Consider the following 18,567-nt stretch of genomic DNA (forward strand, 5'->3'; position numbering starts at 1 on the left):
GGGCGGTGGCTGGCAAAGGAAGGCGCAGGAGGTAAGGAATGTGCTTGTTGCTTTAATGTCTGTTAAATAAGTTGGTGGGGAAAACAGCCCAGGTGGGGCCCACTCTCCTCCTAGGAGGGCTCAGTGCTCTCCGGCCCTCAGCTGCAGCTTCTGAACCAGGCACACGGCCCCGGAAGAGGAAGGTGTCTCTCAGGAGAAGCCACGGCAGCCCCTTCCGTCCCAGCGACGTGCTTTGTTTCCCCTGCGTCTCTCGTGGAGAAGGCCTTTGTCCGTCTGCTGGGGTCCCAGCAGGGTGGGTCCAGGTGGCCACCCACTTGACCCCAGAAAGCTGGCCTTGGGGGGCACAGCAGGCAGCACCCCTCGATGCCACAGGAGCTCCGCGGGCAAATTTTGCTTCTTTGAGGAGGGGGGCCTCCATTGGAAGCCCCTCCTGTCCTTGGAGCTAACTGTCGTCCCTCCTGATGCAGTAGAGGAGGTTACAGAAGAACTCGTACCAGAAGAACATGAAGCCTGTGGAGAAGGCGGCCTTCAGCAGGCTGGGGGACAGGCCCTTGAAGAAGCCCTGCGTGCCTTCGTGTTGCATCACCTGCTGGGTACAGTCCAGGAGGCCCTTATAGCTCCGCACCTGGGGAAGAGGAGACAGGGCAGGAGGGAGGCCGCCTACTGCTGGCTCATGCTTGTAATCACCTAGCTGTTCAGGAGGCTGAGATTGGAGAATCATGGTTCAAAGCCAGCCAGGGCAGAAAAGTCCTAGAAGACTCTTATCTCCAATAAACTCTTATCTCCAGTTAAGCACCAAAAGAAATGGAGCTGTGGCTCAAATGGTAGAGTGCCAGACTTGAGTGGAAAAGCTTATGGACAGTGCCCCGGCCTTGAGGTCAAGCCCCTGGACTGGCACCAAAAAACAAAACGGGGGAGGTTCATCACAGATCCCAAGTAAGTACTTGCTTGATGAAGTGTTGTAGGGAGTACAGCTGACTCCATCTTGATTAGGGAAGCATGGTAGGAAGTGTTCGGGGGGAGTAGATTAGGTCAACCTGACCCCAAAATTTTGTTTCTGTAAATGTCTTAACTTGTTTCTTGCTTGCTCTACCCACTGCGTCAAGCCCCGACATCTGTGCTATGCTTTTACCTTTATAAACCCCAATTTGAAGGCTGCTCGGGGTCACGGTGGCAGCTCCTGAGTCTGCCCTGTGTCCCTGGCCGGTCAGCCCGCTTTTTTCACTGTCGTAGTTTTAGCTCCTGAGTCTGCCCTGTGTCCCTGGCCGGTCAGTTCGCTTTTTGCTTTCCCAATAAATCCATCTTTTTGCTTGAGACTGTCTCTGCGTGGTGGATTCTTGGAGGGACAGAGACTCCCCTCCCTCGAACCCCATAACATTTCTAACCCCTTAACAGAAGGAATTAATGCAAACGAATTCCCACTCCCCCTTTCTTCTTTCTTGTGTCAGTACTAGGTTTGAACTCAGGGCCTGGGCACAGTCTTTTAGCTGTTTTGCTCAAGACTGGCACTGTACCACTTGAACCAGAGCTGCACTTCTGGCTCTTAGCTTAATTGGAGACAAGAGGGTCATGAACTTTCCTATCTAGGCTGGCTTTGAACCTTAATCCTCGCATTTCAGGATTACAGGCGTGAGCCACTAGTGCCCAGGTTACCTTCATTCTTTCAGTTAAAGTGGACTAATTGGGCTGCCCCGACCTGATGGTCGCAGTGGGCAGAGCACCTTCCCCAACTGAGGTGGGGGTTGGCCTGGGCTCTGAAGGATCTGTTGTTTGGTTATGTGGTATCAAGGCATTGAACTCAGGGCCTCAAGCACACCAGCCAAGCACTCTGCCCCTGAGCTACATTTCCAGCCCCAACCCTCATTTTTCTTCAACTGGACACAGCTGTACTGAGTAATGCAAGGAAACAGAGCTACATGGGATAAGGCAAGGGTGACAGGCCAGGGCTGCCCAGTGGGTAGAAGCTGAGTGCCAGTCCCTTCATGAGCCCAACAAGGGCAAAGGTCAGAGCTGCCTGAATGCTGGTGGCTTACCTGGCCAAAGGCAGCTCGGGCATGCTCGAACCCTCCAACCTGTAGCCGCTTCTTGAAGAGGTCCAGGGGATACGTACAGGTCTTGCTGATGACCCCCGCTCCGCAGCCACAAAGCAGGCTTTTGATGGTCCCTGAGCCAGAGAAGTGGAATACGAGTGACCCTGGAGGACTTCAAGGTCCTCAGGCCTAATCCTTCACTACAAACTTGAGCCCCCAGCACCCTCCGATCAGATCACAATGGGGACTGTAACCTGGGAGTGCGCCAGAGCCAGAGTGGTGCTGTGACAGGCCGGGCAGGACGGGAGTTACTGAGCAGTTCCCCCACTGGAGGCCTGAGGGCCGGGGCCCCGCTCAGCAACGGGAATGGGCTCCAGGCTGGAGCGGGAACCCCAGCTTCCTCCCAGCCCAAGCATAAAAATCACATGCAGGTGGGACCTGGTGGCTCACACCTGTCATCCTAGCTACTCAGGAGCCTAAGGTCTGAGGATCATGGTTCAAAGCCAGCCCGGGCAGGAAAGCCAGTGAGACTCTTATTCCCAATTAACCATCAGAAAGCCAGAAGTAGTGCTGTGGTTCAAAGTGGTAAGAGTGCTAGCCTTGAGCAAAATGAGCTCCGGGACACTGCCCAAGTCCTGAGTTCAAGCCCCATGACCAACAACAACAACAAAAAAATCACAAGTAGAAAAATATGTTTGTTTTGGTTTTTTTTATGTTGATCCTGGGGCTTGAACTCAGGGCCTGGGCACTGTCCTTGAGCTTTTTTGCTAAGGCTAGCACTCTACCATTAAACCACAGTTCCCCTTCTTTTTGTACTTCACTGGAGATAGAGTCTCTAGAAAGCCATGGAACTCTTATCTCCAATAAACTACTCAGAAAAAGCCACAAGTGGTGCAATGGCTCAAATAAATAGAGCAGTAGCCTTGAGCAAAAAGAGGCTCAGGACAGTGCCCAGACCCTGAGTTCAAGCCCCAGGACTGGCCAAAAATAAAAAAGAATCTCATGGATTTCTTACCCATGCTAGCTTTGAACCAGGATGGTCAAGGTCTCAGCCTCTTGATAGGATTACAGGCGGGAGCCACTGGCACCTGGCAGCAATTTGCCAGTTGGACTCCTGACAGAAACTGGAAACCAGGACCAATGACTGGGAATGAATTTTGGATACAGCAGGGCTGGCTGTGTGGCCAGTCAGGTCATGCTTACGGCCCCGGGTTCAAGTGAATGCCCAGCTGTACTGCAGGGCCAGTTTGGACAGCAGTGGGGCCTTCGCTCCTGCCGTGACCCCTCCCTCTGCGTGTGGCGTGGTCAAGGGTGTGAGCTGGGCTGGGGATAGCTCACCAGTCTGGTTTTTGTCTGCAGGGAAGGCCCAGTTGTAGGCGTGCTTCAAGGAGCGGTAGCAGGAGAACTGGAGCCCGGCGTAGGGGAAGATGGCAATCATGGTGGGGGCCAAACCTTTGTAGAAGACCAAGGGGCCCTCAGTCCTGTACATGGTCGCCACGGCCTCGCGCAGGCTCTTATAGACCTGGACACACACAGGGGCAACTTGAGCCAGCTCAGTCAAGTCAGTTCAGCCCAGATCTGCCCATCACAGCTCCCTCACCTAAAGCCCCGCTGCCGGGGGCACGGTTTCTCCTGCTACACATAGAACAGAACAAAGTGCTAGGCAGAAGGAACTAAAAGGGTGAGGTGTTCGGTAACTTCCTTGCTAGACATCTACTCGACTGCTATGTCCGTATGTGTTCCCAAAAGCATGGTTCCAAGGAGTCACCGCAGCATCCCGAGGAACAAGAGATGGGGTGTCCATCTGTGGGGTGACGGTTCCTTAAAGGATGGGACCTGGCTCCACAAGAACACAGCGCAACTGTTAAATGGGACAAGACCCCAGGACTGGGGGGCCCCCCAGAGGGCAACCAACACAGCCGCACGGAGTGGATACCCTACTTGTCCAACAAATTGTATGGGTGACTCTGCCCCACAGGACACACAGAACCTGGAAGAGTGGTCAATGCCTCGAGGGGTGAGGGGCAGGCACAGTTCTATCGGGCACGGGGAAGGGGAGGGGGGGATGACTATATGCCATTCTTTCTATGTTTTGTTAGTCTTGGGGCTGGAACTCAGGGCCTGGGTTCTGTCCCTGAGCTCTTCTGCTCACGGCTAGGGCTCTACCACTGTGAGCCACAGCACCTCTCTAGTTTTCTGGTGGTTAATTAGAAGTAAGAGTCGCATGGAGACTTTTCTGCCCAGACTGCTTTTGAACCGTGATTCTCAGATCTCAGCCTCCCGAGTAGCTAGAATTACAGGCGTGAGACATTAGTGCCAGGCTAGATCTGCACTACTTGCTGCCTGCCTCTGCAGTACTGGCAGCCATACCCAAAGGATTCTACCCTAGGGCCTCTGGGAAGGTGCCAGGCCCTAAGGGAAGGCCACCAGCAAGAGCAAAGATCCTGCCCAGAGCTACCATTTTGTGCCTCTGCTTCTAAAAAAGCAAAAGCCAAGAACAAAGATACATTCCCCTGAGGAGAATGGGGGTGTGTATCTTGTTTGTTTGTTTGTTTTTGCTGGTCTGGGACTTGAACTCAGGGCAGGGCCTGGGTGCTGTCCCTGAGCCTCTTTGTATTATAGGCTGGTGCTCTACCACTTAAGCCACAGTACCACTTCCAGCTCTTTTGGCAGTTAACTGGAGATAAGAGTCTCAAGGACTTCCCTGACCTTGCTGGCTTCGAACTATACCTAGGGTTATAGGTGTGGGCCAGCTGGTTTTGCTGTTTTGTTATTGCTTGAATCCCGATTTCTGGAAGGTCAGATCAACAGTCTAGTGTCAGTTAGAGTGAGCTGGAATGTAAGGGTGAGTGACTCCACTGTGATGTCAAGTCAGGCTCAAAGCAGGAGCTTGGTCTGAGCCAATGGCCTCTGGTCATTTCTGCTTAGCAGAGGTAATATGCTATTCTCTCTCCTCAGTGTTTCTGTCCTGAGCCTTCACTAAGTGCTGAACAGTATCAAGAGAAGAACAGAAAAGTTGTCACCAGCCATTTTTCCTTCAACTCAGGTGCCTCCTCCACCCTGCTGAAGTTAGCATGACCTCTATCTGGAAACCTCCCTTCCCTTTCTCCCCATCCATCCCAATTCTCCCAGCACAGTCACCCTGAAGCCCCATGGCAGTTTAGCTCTTCTGCCTATTCTTTGTCTTCCACTCTTTCCAGAGGACAGTGCTCTTTCCCCCAAATGTCACCAGGATCTTGGCCACAAAGAGCCTCTCAGCCAGGATCTCCACCCTGAGCTAGACACAGGACGGGCAGAGCTAAAAACCACAGCGTGCCGAGCCCATCCGTCCTGGGGCTTGCACCCAGGGCATAGGCACTATCCCTGGGGTGGTGCTCTATCACTGGGAGCCACAGCTCCACTTCTGGCCCTTGGCGCTTGGTTGGAAGTGAGTCTCAGGGCCTTTCCTGCCCAGGTTAGCTCCAAGCTGCAATCCTCAGGTCTTGGCCCCCGGGGTGCTGGCATGAGCCATCAGCACCCAGACTCTTTCTCTTTTTGTTTTCATGGGATGGTCTTGCTATGCAGCCAGGCGGGTAGAGCCCCTCCTGCCCGTCCTGCTTCCACCTCGGATAAGTGTGGGCCGCTGGGTCTGGCTGATGCTAGTTTTAAATATGTCCACTGGAGATCATGGTGGAGGTCAACTTCAGGGCTCCATCCCTGGCCTCTCGGCGAGTCCTTCTCTGTGGAAACCAATTCTACAGCCCCAGGGTCTGGGCCTGGCTTCCACAGACGCTGTTCTCCCGGGGGTCTCCCGCGGGTGCTGGTTCCGTGTCACACCCACAGGCCCCTGGCTGGGGGTGGGGGTGGGCACGTGGCAGCCTAGTTGGCCGTGGCTTGCCCAGCTCTGTCCCCCCCGCCCAGGATGAGCACCCCCGGAGCCCGCACCCCGTCCCCCCGCCGGCGGGGCGCTCACCTTGGGCTCGCCCTGGGCGGCGAAGCGCGTGCGCAGCACGTCCACGGGGTGCACGGTGAGGGTCGCCGCGCAGGCCGGACAGGGCCGCCGCACAGGAAGTGGATGGAGTACTCGTGCGCGCTCAGCTTGTGGGCTTGTGCACCAGCTCCGTCAGCTGCTCGAACGCCAGAAACTGCGGGGCCAGGGGCGGCCACAGGGTCAGCGTCAGCGCCCCGGAGGGAAGGGCGGGGGCTGGGGACCCGGGGGGGCCAAGTCCTCCCCCCAGAGGGGCCCCCGGCGCGCACCCACCCGGGGAAGGACCCAAGAATAAGAACCAAGTGCGTGACACCTGAGCCCTCGCCCCTGCCACACTACCCAAGACCCCCCCTATCTCCACCCATACCTGGAAGGGGGGGGGCTGGGTCTGTCATCCCAGCTGCAATGGAACAGGAAAAAAAGGCAGACGGTGGCCCACGAGTGGGCCTGGGGCAAAAAAATAAAATAAAATAAAATAAAAATGAGACCCTATCTCAAAAATAGCTAGTGCTGACCAATGGAGAAAGGGAGAGCGGGCCCTGCATTCATTCTGTAGTCCATTGCTGACTTTTTCACGGTTCTGACAGTCATTGCATAGACATAGGAGGGATGCGTGGGTGGGGCTGGGGGAATGACAGGAGGGGTGACACTGATCACGAGGCCTGGTACAGGGGTTGGGGGCATGGCTCAGTGGGTAGAATGCTAGCCAATGAGCAAAGGCCTCAGGTACTGAGTCTCAGTCTCCAACAACAACAACAAAAAAGATGCACTGATTTATAAACTGATTTGTTGAATGAAACCTCTTTGTACAACTACTTAATGATAAAGAAAAAGAAGAAAGTCTATAGAGGGGGATGGAGTGTGGGTCAGTGGTAGAGTGCTTGCCTAGCAAGTACCACAGAAAAAAAGCCAGCCAGGCCCTGGTGACCCACACCTACTCAGGAGGCTGAGATCTGAGGATTGTGGTTCAAACCTGCGGGGGCAGAAATATCTGTGCGTATCTTATCATCCCCATCTTTTTCTGCTGAAATGGAGGTCTCATCATGACCTTTTTTATTTTTGTGGTGGGGGGGCAGACCTGGGGCTTGAACTCAGGGCCTAGGTACTGTCCCTGAGCTGCTTTTACTCAAGGCTAGTAGTGCTGTACCCCTTGGGCCACAGCACCACTTCTGGTTTTTATGTGGTTAACTGGAGATAAGTCTCATGGGGACTTTTCTGCCTGCGTTGGCTTTGAACTGCAATCTTCATATTTCAGCCTCCTAAGTAGCTAGGATACAGGTATGGGCCACCAGTGCATGTTGTTTTGTTTTGTTTTGTGCAAGTTCTGGGACTTGAACTCAGGATCTGAGTGCTGTCTCAGCGTTTTTGCTCAAGGCTGTTGCTCTACCACGTTAGCCACACCTCCACTTCTGGCTTTTGGCTGAGTAATTGCAGATAAGAGTCTCACAGACTTCCCTACCAGGGGCTGGCTTTAAACCTCGATCCTCAGATCTCAAGCTCCTGAGTAGCTAGGATGACAGGTGTGAGCCACCAGTGCCTTGCTTGATTCAGCTACACTTTGCCATGCTGGGGATCAAACACAGCACCTCATATACACCCATATGCTAAGCTTGTGCTCTACCATTGAGCTACCTGCCTTGTGTCTTTGCTGCTTTCTTATTTAGAACTGGCTGGGTCTCTTCTGTAAAAGTGGGTCAACAATAGAACTTACCTCAAAGGACTGCTGGGAGACCAAGTAGGTACAGGGCTTAAAATCAGGGTAAGGCCCACACTCTGCACTGCACGAGGGCTGGCATTTACAACACACAGCCTCAAGTGCCAGGAAACATGGCAGAAAGGCCATGAAATACACAGGCAGGCAGCAAAAGGAATGAAGGACGAGAAGCAAGAGGCCTCAGTTGTAATCCCAACTCCACCATGCACAGGCCTGAGGCCCCAGCACCAAGCTGACATCCTGGTAATCCATGTCATACCTGGCCTACCTTCTCAATTCAAATGATGCACATGGCTGAAGGTACTATTTCAAATACCGTAGGGCCTCAGTATTGCCCTTTGCCGAGCCAATGAGGACATAGTGTCAAGTTGGTCTCCTGGGTGCGATACCTGCGTCACCAGGATGAACAGTGGGGGTGGGGGAGGGGGCATGGCTAAGTTTAGGCTCAGCCTAATGACGTCTTCAAAGAGCCAGGCAAGTTTCCATTCAGGCAAGTGGACAGCGTGGGGACTGTCACTCCCTGCCACCACGGGCAGTGCTCCCCCTTGCCTGGTCTTCCCTCGGGGCCTCCACTGCGCAGTATGACCCCAGGGGGCCTGGCCGGGTCCCCTGCCACCTACTTGGACTGCTCCATAGCCTATGGAGAGACACTGGGCTGGAATGTGTCCTTTCCAGAAGGCTGCTAGGCCCTCCTCCCGGAAGATCTGCCTGCAGGCCTGGAGGATGCCATAGTACTTGGCGTTGGGGTCACTGCGACACAGGCGCTCCACCTGAAGCTAGGATCAAAGTGGGGAAGGTCAGGATGGAGAGGGCAGGATGGGGGCAAGCGGGGGCGGGAAGGGACATTTCAGGAAAGCATCAAAACTCTTCCCTCCGACAGGATTGCAAGTTCTAGGACCTGCTTTTGCAAGAAAGACTCAACGAGTCTTCCAGCCCATTACACGGCAAATGGGGGGGAAGGGGTACCTGGAAACGGATCTTGATGACATCCAAGGGGCTGATCAGCGCCCGAGTGACAAATCCAGACACAGACCCTGCCACCGCCACCTCCAACTTGGAGTTATTTCTGACATCTGCTTTGGGGTCATAGCCGACCATCCCTGCCTCTGGCCCATCCAATGTCCATCAGTATGGAGCTAAATGTAAGAGACATGGAGTAAACACACACCAGGGTTCCTAGGGCCCCAGCTCCAACCTCACCTCCCAGCAGACCTCCCTACCCCACAGTCTAAATCAGCACTGCCTTTCATTATCTTTGTTTTATTTTTGTGCCAGTCTCATGGTCTAGGTGCTGTCCCTTAGCTTTGGGACTCAAGGCTGGCACTCTACCACTTAAGCTCTACTTCCAGCTTCTTGGTTGTTCATTGGAGATGAGTCTCATGGACTTAATGAGTGCTGGTGGCTCATGACTGTAATTCTAGTTAGGCAGAAGGCTGAGATCTGATGATTGAGGTTCTGAGCCAGTCCAGGTAGACAAATCCACCAGATCCTTATCTCCAACTAGCTAGCAAAAAGCCCAAAGTGGAGGTGTAGCTCAAGAGGTAAAGTGCCAACCTTCAGTGAAAAAGCTGAGTAAGAACACAGGGCCCTGAGTTCAAGCCCCAGTACAAACAGAAAACAGTACTAAATAAATAAATGGAGAATAAATACACTAAGTGATGTGACATCCACGCAGGAGAACACTACATAGCCATTATAACAATGACCGCATGCTACAAATAATGTGGAAAGAGCCTCAGGACAGAACAAACACAGAGGGCAGGCAGATCTCCCTTTATACATCTCTAAATTGTTTTAATTTGCTAGGATTAACACACACACACACACACACACACACACACACACGACTAAGAGATGTAACATAGGTCAAGTGGTATGCCCTTGGTTCAATCCAAGAACTGCAAAAGGAAATGAACAAAACAACTAAACTAAAACTACATATGGAAGGATTGACTCCCACCCCTTCTCCCAGGTACAAGCACCAGGCAAACCCGAGGTGTGCGTGGATCTGCTGCGATGTGCAGGCAGGGCAAGTCACCGACGCCCCGCTGTAAAAGCCCATTGTGGGCCCAACCGAAAGCCCCCCCCCCCCACCTCCCTTGAGCTAATGGCTTTCTCATTAACCTCTGCCTCCTTGCTCAGACCCCATAGAAGCCTGGTCCCAGGTCGCCCCCTCGCAGTCTCCAAACCCGTGGGAAGGCTCTAGCTCAATAAACAGTCTTGGCCTGTGTTAGACAAGTCCGGCCATTTCCTTCCTTTCTCCACCATCCTCCTAACGTATGGTGCTGAAACTCGGAAGAGGACAAGCTCCTGGAATAAGTGGGTCCCTCCCTCCGCCGGTCTCCTGGCCGCCTCTCATCGAGCCTTTTTCCTTCTCTTTCCGAGGCCTTTCTCCATCTGGAGCGCAGAGCCTGCCGAGCTTACTTTGGGCTAAACAGCCGCCTGACTGACCTTGTGGCCTTTGCCTCTGTAAGCGGTGCATGCCTCGTGGACGGCAGCCCCGCATGGCTTGAGTATGGGCCCCCTGTGTAAACCCAGAAAAGGCCTCATCTCTCCCTCTATTCTCTTCCCCTCACCCTGTCCCTGGACTCCTGATCTCCAGGCGGGAGGCCTTCAGGACAACCCAGACATCAGGGCTCCAGGAGTCCCTCCCTTCCGGTCTGTGGGGTCCCCAGGAGTCTCTCCCTTGCTTGACCACCAGACACCTTTTAATTAGGACTTTGGGGACTCCTTCTCCGAATAATTGAGATCCATTCCTTTGCCTTCCCAAAGCCTCAGGGATGCCTGAAGCAGAGGGACAGGCTCCGGTATTCCTACCAAATTTTCCAGGTTGTCTTTGGGAGACACCCCGCTGGCTTGCCTGTGGTCTAAAGGCTTTTGGGATGACTGATTCCAGTCAAAGAAAACTGTCTACCAAAATCTATAACGTAAACCATGGCCACCATTGGCCTGAGTTCCGAACCTTTGATTTTACTCTTACTGATGTAAACACTTCTCCAACAAAACGGTGAGGGGTCCAAGGTCCCCTGCACCCCAGCGCTCCTCTACCTCCACTCCCGAGACCCCCTCTGCTCATCCTATTCTGCCCACCAAGTCTTTCTCTGACCTCCGTTCAAGTCCAATCCTAGGCTCTCCGGCCTTGCTCACCAAGTCCTTCGGTGCTGTTCGCCTCCCTGCTAACTCCTCTAGAAAGGCCTTGCCTTGTAGCAATCTCCGTCTCCTCCCTCCTTTGTTCCTCTCTGATGACCTCCAGACCCGAGATCGTTTACCATGACATTGCCTCCATTCCCACTGACAGCCCTTCCACTTGTGTCCTTGAGAGTGAGACGCAGGCAGGGTCCCAGTGACCGCCTCTAGGTTCCCTCTTAAAGGCTAGCCATCCTGGATCAGCAGGTCCAAGCCCAAGTCTTTTCTCCTTCCGGGCTCCGGTAGCTACATTCCTCTCCTCTTTAGAGGTCTGGATTCTCTAAGTAAAAACTGTCTGCTCCAAGCAAACTTCTGCTGTTGACCTTTGCCCTCTCTTCTCTCTCTCTCCTTTTTCTCCACCCCAAAAATCTCATAGAATACCCAAAACAAAGCTATCCCTTTTGCCTTTGGGACTCAGACACAAATCTATTCCTTTTCTCTTTCCTGGGCCTACTCACTTCAGATCTGGGGTCTTGATTTCTCCTTTAAGGCAAACTCCTCTAAGAGGCTGCAGAAGGAGAAATTCCACCCCCCCACCCCCCCCCCCCCCGCGCGCGCGCGCGCACACACACACACACACACACACACACACCTTTCAGATAGCTCTAGCCAACCGCTCACACATTCACTTTCAGGACCTTCATTGTGCATCCTCCAAAAATGTCTACAGGTTAAAAGTGCTGCCTCCTCCCCTAACAAACCTAACAAACAAGCCATGTGAGAAATGTGAACCTTGTGTTAAAGAGGTTAATTATCAAGTGGGCATCTTAACAGAAGGGAAAAATCTTTATCAGTAAAAGTAGTCAGCCACTCTGCACTCGGCCCTGCTCTTAGCCACTTGGGATGTAAGCCTATTTATTCCCTTGATAAAGGGGAAGAACAGTTTAAATTAAAGTAGTAATTTAGGGCTGGTAATGTGGCTTAGCGGTAGAGTGCTTGCCTAGCATGCATCAAGCCCTGGGTTTGATTCCTTAGCACCACATAAACAGAAAAAGCCTGAAGTGGCACTGTGACTCAAGTAGTAGAGTGATAGCTTTGAACACAAAGAGGCTCAGGGACAGACCCTGAGTTCAAGCCCCAGAACTGGTAAAAAAAAAAAAAAAAGTAACCTAGTAAACTTCTCTGCCCCCAAATGCCTGTGAATGGAGTCACAGTTAATCTCCTTTGAAGGAGTTCAGAGACCACCTGACTCCACAGGCTAAAGGAACAAGGCGGGTGGTTTTAAACTCAAGCCACAAAAATGCTTATCAGATTTGGGTACAAACAAATGTGTCTTAAGAGTTAATCCAAGTACAAATTAAAAACAGAAACATGTAAGGGAAGTGAAAAGTTAGTAACAAAAGCCTTGGAAAAGGAATTTGAGAAATGAATTCCTTTGGATAAAAGAGGATTTGGGAATTGTCTTAAATGTTACAAACCCCAGAAAGTTTGAGTATGTAGATGATATGAATGTCTTAAAATATAGAGCTTGAGGGCTGGGAATATGGCCTAGTGGCAAGAGTGTTTGTCTCGTATACATGAAGCCCTGGGTTCAATTCCTCAGCACCACATATATATACAAAAGGGCCAGAAGTGGTGCTGTGGCTCAAGTGGCAGAGTGCTAGCCTTGAGAAAATAAAAAAATAATAATAATAAAAAAAAGCAAGGGACAGTGCTCAGGCCCCTGAGTTGAAGCCCCACGACTGGCAAAAAAAAAAAAATTAAAAAAAAAATATATATAGAGAGAGAGAGAGAGAGCTTGAGTAAAGTTGGCTACTATGATTTACACTGAAAACTAGCATCTCATTCTTTATGTATCATCTATAAAAGTAATTGTTTGTGTAAGCTAAAGTTCACTTAAGTGTTTATGTCAGGGTCCTTCAAATGAACATCTTTCAATGCAAATGCAATTTCTTCCTGTTTAATATGTAAGCTGCCTTGGATACAGAGCTAAAAGGACACCAACTCCTGCATTCTTCTTGTAATCACAGAGGCTTAGTGACACCTACAATGTCTTAACCTCAGTTAGTACCATAAAGCGTTATGTGCAATTAAGAATAACTATTTCTAGTTGATCTCCCTGTTGTTTTAATTAGAAATAAAAAAAGGGGCTTTGGTGGCAAAGACTCCTTTGACTGCAGTTCAAAGCCAGCCTGGGCAGAAAAATCCCTCTGAGACTCCATCTCCCAACTAACTGCAAAGAGCCAGGCTGGAAGTACGGCTCAAAAGACTTATCACTAATTAACCTGACAAACACTCCAAGTGGCACAGTGACTAAAAGTGGTAGAGTGCTAGCCTGGAGCATTAACGCTCAGGGACAGTTCCCAGGCCTTGAGTTCAAACCCCATGACTGACAATGAGATGCAAACTGGAACAAGTCATCCCAGCAACAAACACCTAGGCCCTCAGGACCCAGCCAACCTGGGGGATGAGGGACCGTGGAGAGGAGTGAGGAGATAGTGTTACCTCCTAAATGGAGCCTCTCTACATTCACCCTTTCAAAATTAGAGCCAGGAGATCAAGAAAAACATTTAATAAGCTCGCCCATCTAATGTCCATGCCTGTCTATCTTCTAACTGGACAGGAACTTACTTTCTAGCCTTTGTTACCTGCTATTTCTATTTCCCATCCATACTACACAGTCCAGACATCTGTATTCCAGTTATAGGGAAACACCTCCTTCCCTGTAATAGGCCAAACTGGGATTATGCTCCAAATGGAATTTTTCTGGCATGTGCCTGGGGTGTGTTTTCCTGTGTTACTCATATCGAGTCCTGCCATCTTGTCAGCCTTTCAAAAAGTTCCTCTTTGGCAGGATAACAGCCCTCACTCAGGACTCCACCTAGGAGCACGCCAAGGTACTGTGGGCAACTGGAGGCTTTGCTTACCCCGCCCTGCCCTGCCCTGCCCAGCGCAGACCTGGCCCCTGAAGACCCCAGCCCCAGTGACTCCTCGACATCGCCATGTCAGCAGGACGTCCCAGAAAAGACCACGAAGTCCCTCAGCTTTTTATACTCCTTCAGGGTTTCAAATGATGGGGATCTGCTTTGTTCTCATCACTCCATGTTGCTCCCTCCTCAGCCCCCTCTTTTTATGCATCCAAAGATGCCACATGAAGGACTTGCCTCTCCCCTCTCTCCCATTCTTTCTATGTGTTGAAAGATGGAATATGGGGGCTGGGAATGTGGCCTAGTGGTAGAATGCCTGCCTCGTATACATGAAGCCCTGGGTTCGATTCCTCAGCACCACATATATAGAAAAGGCCAGAAGTGGTGCTGTGGCTCAAGTGGTAGAGTGCTAGCCTTGAGCAAAAAGAAGCCAGGGACAGTGCCCTGAGTCCAAGCGCCAGGACTGGCAAAAAAAAAAGATGGAATATGAAAGATTGACCCCACCCCCACCCCAGGCGCATACAGGCACCAGGCAAAACCCCAGGCATGTGCAGACTTGCTGTGATGTGCAGGGAGGGCAATTCACCTAAGCCCAGGTGTACATAGCCCATTGTGGGCCCAACTGAAAAGCCCCCCACCTCCCTTGACCTTTCCCAGTAACCTCTGCCTCCTTGCTTAGACCCCAGATAAGCCTGATTCCCAGATTCACCCCCTCGCAGTCTCCAAGCCCCTGGGAAGGCTGTGTCCCTCGCAGCAGCTCTATTTCTGTTAATAAACAATTCTGGCCTGTGGAAGATTGAGTCCTGCCGGTTTCCTTCCTTTCTCCTCCATTTTCCTAACACAGATAACATGATTATAGAAGGAGCTTCAGAATTCCTCTACTACTGGAATACTTAGCCCCACAAGGAGATCTCTTCCTACACATTGACATCTTCCACTTCATACCTCACCCCTTTCCCCCTTCCCTCGAAGCCCCTTCCTGGCGCCTGTGAGAAGTAACTGAAACAGGCAATCAATGAGGGGCTAAACCTCTGCCAGGGTTACCCAAGGACTAGCCACACGGCGAGTATCAAGTTTCTTGCAGTTCGGGAAGGGAAGGAGCCCGCTAGCGCTGGCGGCAGGTGTCCCGGCTCGGCTTTGGGAGCAGCAGAGGGTCTCGGTCTCTCTCTTCCCAGTGGAAGCCGAGCCCACAACTGCACCACTCACCCCGAGGGAGGGGGGGCTGTGTGTGAATTCTGTTAATAGGCAGTTCTGCATGGCTAGACATAACCTTAGACTCAGATCAAGAGGCCTGAGTTTAACCCAGCATGATGGTAACAAGCCTGCAATCCCAGCATTTAGGAGGCTGAAGCGGGAGGAACACCAGTTCGAGGTCAGCTCAGCCTACAAGGCGAGACCCCGACTCAAAACGAACAAAAATCCTGTGCCAGTCAGCCTTGGGAGATCAGATGCTACACCGAAGGGCATTCTACCGCGGTGGGTGGCGGGGTGCACCTGACTGCCCCAGGCTGGGCAGACAGGTGCCATCGGATGCCCGGGCGCCCGAGTGGGCGGCCTAGGGGCGTCGCGGCGGTCCCGGCGTGGACGCTCGGGCGTCGGGCGCCTGGGGGTGCGCTGTTCCCCCCCCCCCCCCGCCGCGGGCCGCAGATCGCGCATGCCGGGCGGGCGCCCGAGTGTGCAGGTGCCGGGGGCGGGGTCGGGGAGGGGGTTCCGGGGACGGGGAGGGGTGCCGGGGCGTGCACAGGGGGTGCCGGGGGCGGGGAGGGGTGTGCCGGGGACGGGGAGGGGGTCCCGGGGACGGGGAGGGGGTGCCGGGGCGTGCACAGGGGGTGCCGGGGGAGGAGAGGGGGGTCCTGGGGACGGGGAGGGGTGCCGGGGTGCACACAGGGGGTGCCGGGGGGCGGGGAGGGGTGTGCCGGGGACGGGGAGGGGTGCCGGGGGCGGGGAGGGGTGTGCCGGGGACGGGGAGGGGGTCCCGGGGGACGGGGAGGGGGTGCCGGGGCGTGCACAGGGGGTGCCGGGGCGTGCACAGGGGGTGCCGGGGGAGGAGAGGGGGGTCCCGGGGACGGGGAGGGGTGCCGGGGTGCACACAGGGGGTGCCGGGGGCGGGGAGGGGTGTGCCGGGACGGGGAGGGGTGCCGGGGACGGGGGAGGGGGTCCCGGGGACGGGGACGGGGGTGCCGGGGCGCGCACAGGGGTGCCGGGGACCGGGAGTGGGAGCCGGGGCGCGCACAAGGGGGTGGCCGGGGACGGGGGAGGGGGTGCCGGGGACGGGGAGGGGGGTGCCGGGGGCGGGGAGGGGGGTGCCGGGGGACGGGGAGGGTCCCGGGGCGCGCACAGGGGTGCCGGGGCGCGCACAGGGGTTGCCGGGGACGGGGAGGGGGGAGCCGGGGGGCGCACAGGGTTGCCGGGGACGGGGAGGGGTGCCGGGGACCGGGGAGGGGGAGCCGGGGCGCGCACAGGGGGTGCCGGGCGGCGCGGAGTTTCACCCCCGAGGATGCCTCTCAGATCAGGCGGGCCACGTGGGCGTCTCCCCGTCCCCGCGTGCGTACCTGCCCGTGGGTGGCCCCCGCCGTCCGCGCCGGCGGGGGGTGGCGTCGCAGCAGGCCACGGCCCGAGGGGGACCCCGAGAGCACAAGCAGAGGGGGTCACCTCGCCGGCCCCGGGCGGCCCCGGCGCTCCGCTCCCTCGCCCTTCACGCCGGCTAACAGCAAAACTTAACTGCGCTCGCCCACAACTGACGGTTTCTAGACCAATCAGCGCGCAGCGGCCGACAGAGGCCGGACCAATGGTTGTTCTCCCGGAGGCCCGCCAAGGTTTCCCGCGGGATGTCACTGGGTAATGTAGTCTTCCGCGGTTAGGCGCCGTCCCCGGTCGCCGACCGTCGTTCCGTCACGCGTGCGCATGCGTGGAAGAGGCGGAATCTAGAGGCAGACCCAGACCTCCGAGGTCTCCGCCTTGAGTGGCGGAGCTCCGAGCTCCACCTGCAGGACGTGTGCGGTAGTGCACGTTCAACATGCCTTCTTTTTTCCAAAAGCTCGCTGGGGGGGGAGGGTAATCTATACTTAGAAAAGGTGACAGTAAAGCCAGCACAGACCATATGTATGTTTGTATATGTGTGTGTGCATATATATGTATATGTATGCATATACACACATATATATGTTGGGATATATACATATACATGTGTGTATGTATGTGTAAGTATGTTTGTATATATATATATATATATAATATCCCAACAATACACACAGAGTTTAACTTTAATTTTTGGTGGGTCTAAGAGTTGAAGTTAAATCCTTGCCCTGATTGCACACATGCCCTACCCCTTAATCCGCTCGCCCAGACCTACAGATGAGCTCTTCAGCTCAAGGCTAGCGTTTTTACCACTGGAGCCGCAGCTCCACTTCCAGTTTTTCTGGTGGTTAATTGGAGATAAGAGTCTCATTGACTTTCCCGCCCTGGCCAGGATTAGGAACTGCCATCCTAAATTCTCAGCCTCCTGAGTAGCTAGAAATCCAGGCTTTCCTGGGGAAAATTTAAGCGTATACAAATGTAAAACTGGCCTAATGCGCCCCCGTGTGGTCTCTGCTACCAAGTTTTGTTTATAAGCATGCCATTTATTTTTTTTAACCTATTTATTATCTTTAGTTGTACAAAGGGGTTATAACTCAACATGTCAGTTTATAAGCACAATGCATCTCGATCAATGTCGTCCCTTTCATCACTCTCCCGGGTCGCTCCCAAGCTACTACCAATATTTTTTTCATGTTGTTTCCTCTGTACCTGTATCATCTACCTTAACATGCCAATCCCCAACGTACGTGTGTGTGTGGGGTGTGTGTGTGTGTGTGTGTGTGTCAGAAACGAGGCTTGAAGTCAGGATTTGAGCCCTCACTCAACTTTCTCTGCTCAAGGCTGGCACCCTACCACTTGAGCCACACCTCCACTTTTGCCTTTTGGATAGTCTCCCAGACTTTACTACCTGAGCTGTCTTCAAATCTTGGTCCTGAGATCTCAGCCTCCAGAGTAGCTGGGATTACAGCAGGAGCCGCTGGTACCAGCTTTCTATCCTACATGTGTTTTCCAGTCTTTTGTGGACTGATAACTGAGAGAACCAAAGTGCAGCCATCTTATAAAAGCAGCTATTTTATGTGTGTGTTAGAATGTAGAGTTACCTTTTGTCCTACTTAGCCAAGTTCCCTGGAAAAACCACAAGTGTCCTGAATAAGCACAACAACAAGCCCAGTGCCAGACCCTATCAAAATTAAACCAGACCCCAGGGCTGGGGATATGGCCTAGTGGCAAGAGTGCTTGCCTCCTATACATGAGGCCCTGGGTTTGATTCCCCATCACCACATATATACAGAAAACGGCCAGAAGTGGTGCTGTGGTTCAAGTGGCAGAGTGCTAGCCTTGAGCATAAAGAAGCCAGGGACAGAGCTCAGGCCCTGAGGTCAAGGCCCAGGACTGGCCAAAAAAACAGACCCCACGGGCAGACATGCAGACTTGCAGGATTTGCGCAGAAATATCCACCCTAAAGGGCTAGGTCGCTGGCTAGTGTCTACAACCAATCAAATAGAGAGAGGTTTAAATTAACCAATAGAAAGCGTTCCAACATAGAATTCCCCTAGATTTGCTCACTTGCCTTTATAAAAACCCTGAGTAAATTGCGTTCGGGGCCTCTCACCCTTGGCTGCGTCCTTGCTGGTGTAGAGCCCAAGCTCGAGCTTGCGAGTAAACGCCTCCTGTGAGTTGCATCGGAACCGTCTCCCTGTGGTCGTGGTTGGGGTATGCTCCTGG

General features: G+C 53.4%; 1 protein-coding gene across 1 annotated transcript; it reads right to left on the reverse strand.

Annotated features, from left to right (window-relative positions):
- Positions 1–32: 32 nt before the first annotated feature.
- Slc25a19 (solute carrier family 25 member 19) lies at positions 33–16,452 on the reverse strand. The gene is given in 9 exon segments (XM_048367209.1): positions 33–625; positions 2,034–2,164; positions 3,369–3,552; positions 5,983–6,063; positions 6,066–6,121; positions 6,124–6,154; positions 8,332–8,487; positions 8,678–8,847; positions 16,317–16,452. Coding segments are annotated over 8 exon segments (954 nt in total). The 5' UTR covers positions 8,810–8,847; positions 16,317–16,452; the 3' UTR covers positions 33–442.
- Between the last annotated feature and the right edge of the window lie 2,115 nt (positions 16,453–18,567).

This window comes from Perognathus longimembris, chromosome 17 (genome assembly GCF_023159225.1).
Source record: "Perognathus longimembris pacificus isolate PPM17 chromosome 17, ASM2315922v1, whole genome shotgun sequence".
Taxonomy (NCBI): domain Eukaryota; kingdom Metazoa; phylum Chordata; class Mammalia; order Rodentia; family Heteromyidae; genus Perognathus; species Perognathus longimembris.